Source organism: Grampus griseus (genome assembly GCF_964374135.1).
Source record: "Grampus griseus genome assembly, chromosome: 9".
NCBI lineage: Eukaryota > Metazoa > Chordata > Mammalia > Artiodactyla > Delphinidae > Grampus > Grampus griseus.
Genome location: NC_139003.1, coordinates 26,834,013 through 26,836,789, shown reverse-complemented (window position 1 = coordinate 26,836,789; position 2,777 = coordinate 26,834,013). Strand labels below are relative to the sequence as shown.

The 2,777-nt window shown below is 60.8% G+C and overlaps 1 protein-coding gene across 1 annotated transcript; it reads right to left on the bottom strand.

The window, feature by feature from the left end:
* Window positions 1-557: 557 nt before the first annotated feature.
* Window positions 558-1,670, bottom strand: TMEM229A (transmembrane protein 229A; the record flags this gene model as incomplete). The annotated part of the gene is made up of 1 exon (XM_082662089.1): window positions 558-1,670. One exon carries the CDS (start codon window positions 1,668-1,670, stop codon window positions 558-560), a length of 1,113 nt encoding a protein of 370 aa, XP_082518215.1.
* Between the last annotated feature and the right edge of the window lie 1,107 nt (window positions 1,671-2,777).

The window sequence follows — 2,777 nt, the reverse complement described above, 5'->3', positions numbered from 1 at the left end:
GGCACTTTAAGAGCTATTAACTGTAGTCTCAGGAGTACAAGACTGGTTTTCAGCAGTCATTGGTAAATATGGCAAGGAATTAAAATGACATTGGATTAAAAAGGAAGTAAACAAATCATTAAATCAGAAAATTTCACCAAATCTTGTAAAAATCACTGGTCTCTGAGTTGAAGAACTTCCTCACTTAAAAAAAAAAAAGAAAAAAGAAAAATCAGTGGCTATCCCCCCACCCAAATAAGTGAATACTACAGCTTTTCGATGTTAAGGTATGATGGTTTTGCTGTTTGGGCTAGTGAGGGTTTTAAAATATTGACGAGTTAAGTACTTTGAGTTATGTTTCCAGCAATATTTCAAAGTATTGTAGTATTATGCAGAAATTCCAAATAGAAAAACTAAAATATCGAATAAAACAGGTTGAAAAAGTTTAGTAAAATGTATAAAAATTAAAAGGCTAAAAAACAAAAACAAAACGAAAAAAACCTCACCGCGTTTTAAGTGTGTAAAAATAAATCACATTCATTCATGGAAATCCAGTGACTGTTTTTTTTTTTTTGGTCTTAGTTAGTTGGTACGTACTGCACCTGCCACAACACGTTGGAAAGTAGGTCCTGGTACACACTAAGGAATATCCAACCAGGTAAATACATCAGGGTGATGAGGCCCATGAAATTGAGCGGATAGTGAGAATAGTCCCAGGAACAGGCGCCCCAAGTGCGGAGTCCCAGACCCCAGGACAACTCCCACGCGTAGATGAAGATCACGTAGAAGGGCACTCGCTTCCAGGTGCCCCAGCCCCGACTGTAGTGGAGGTGGAAGTAGAGCTTTTCCACCACGAAACTGCAGCTGCCGTACATAAAGAAGGACCAGAGAGACGTGTGGCCGCTGCTTGTCCCGTCCCCCTGCCCCAGCAGGTTAAAGAAGAATGTGAAGAAAATCTCATCCAAAAAGCCGTGCATTCCGAAGAAAAGAAAGCGGAGCAGGTCCGGCAGCCCCTGGCTGGGGGCTCCCCCGGCGCCCTTGGGGCCGCGAGGTCTCCGCCGCCGGCCGCCGGCTGCCGCAGGGACCCGGGCGCCTGCAGGGGCGGGGGGCGCGCCCCGCAGCAGCTGTTGCTGCTGCTGCTGCCGCGGCTGGTACCGTAAGCGCAGGAAGCGCTTCAGGAACACTTGGCAGTGGTAGAGTGCCAGCACGTACTGCAGCGCCAGGTCCAGCGCCCCCGGCGCCGCTGCGCCCCCCGGCCCGCCGCCCTGGTTGAGCAACGCGCCCGCCAGGGTCTGCAGCCCCACGTGGGCCGAGGGGTAGAGGAGGAAATTGAAGACGAAGGCGCTGGGGCAGCGCCGCTGCTGCAGGTAGACCTTCTCCAGGGCAAAGTGGGTGAGCGAGTGCAGGAGGCAGTGGTAGGGCGAGGAGAAGCCCAGCATCCGGAGGTCGGGGCTGCGAACGAAGCGCCGCGCCGCAGACAGGAGCACGTCCAGGGTGATCCCGTGCATCCCGTAGAAGTAGAGGCGCATCCAGGCGGGCAGCGCGGCGCCCTCGGCCGGCGCTTCAGCAGTGGACAGCGGCTCGGGGCGGCTGACGGCTGCCTCGCCTCCCCGTCCGCCGGGGGCCCCCGAAAGCCTCGCCGCGCCGCCCCTCCGCGTGCGACCCTCGTCGTCCGCGTCCCTGCCGGCCATCGACTCAGAGGCTGCCGGGGCGCCCGAGCCCGCGCCACCGCTGCCGCCGCCGCTGCCGGGTGCGCGGAGCTGCGGGGCCGAGAGGCCGAGCCCCGCGCCGCCTCCCGGACGCTGCCGGCCCCCGGGGGGCGCGCGGGGAGCTCCGTCCCGGCCGCAGCCGGGCGGCGGCCGGAGCTGCTGCGATTGGGGGATGCGCGGGCCGCCCGGCTCGCGGAGTCCCCCCGCCGCGGCCCCGCCGCGCCCTCGTCTCCAGTCCCGGGCGAGGTGCCGCCGGCCAGCGCCCGCGCTCACCCTGCGCGGCCTATCGGGCGCCGAGGCCCGGCGAGGTGCAGTGGCGCCGGGGCCGAGGGGAGAAATGCAGAGGCTGGTGCAAACCCCATCTCCTCCGCGGCGCAGCCCCGCCGCCTCTGCTGCAGGCTCTAGAAGCGTAACGCGAGCAGCGACGCCCCTTCCCCCGGCCCTCCCCATGCCCCTCTCAGCCCGTGTCGACCTCTCCCGCCTTCGCAGTCCCCCCTCCACGCCCCAGCCCTCCGCGCTGAGTCCCGCGGGGGTCCGCTGGGGAAGGCCCGGCCTTGCCTCTCCGACCGCGTACCACGCTCCGTACCCGCTCCCCGCCCGGGCCGGAGGCGTTTGCTGGGGCGGAGGCTCCGAGTGGAGAAACACCCAACAGGTGTGACTGCGAGCTGGTGGGCATCCCTTTTATCGAGGAACCAGGGCGAGGGCCTGGCTGGCGGAGACGAATGGCCGAGTGCCACCGACCAGAGGCTGGGCCTGAGACCGAACTATGGTGCTGTATACTTAATGTCCTTATTCAAAGCCAGCTGTGTCCCAGTCACAGGGAATAAACCGGAGACTGCAGGCCGGCGCGCCCCTGCGTTTCCCTGCTTGGGAAGTATTGCCGCGGGGCCTGGTCCTCTTTGTCAATCTTTCTGCCTGGCCAGTCGGCTTGCGGCGGCTTGTTTGCTCCGGGCCGGGGACCGAGATTCAGAGTCCGCCAGAAGTTATGAAACGATTGGAGGCCAGCTGGGTCGGGCATTGCTTTATCTTAAATCAAGAGTAGTACCTTTGCTCACACTGGCACACCCCAGTGGCCACTTTTTCTCCTTG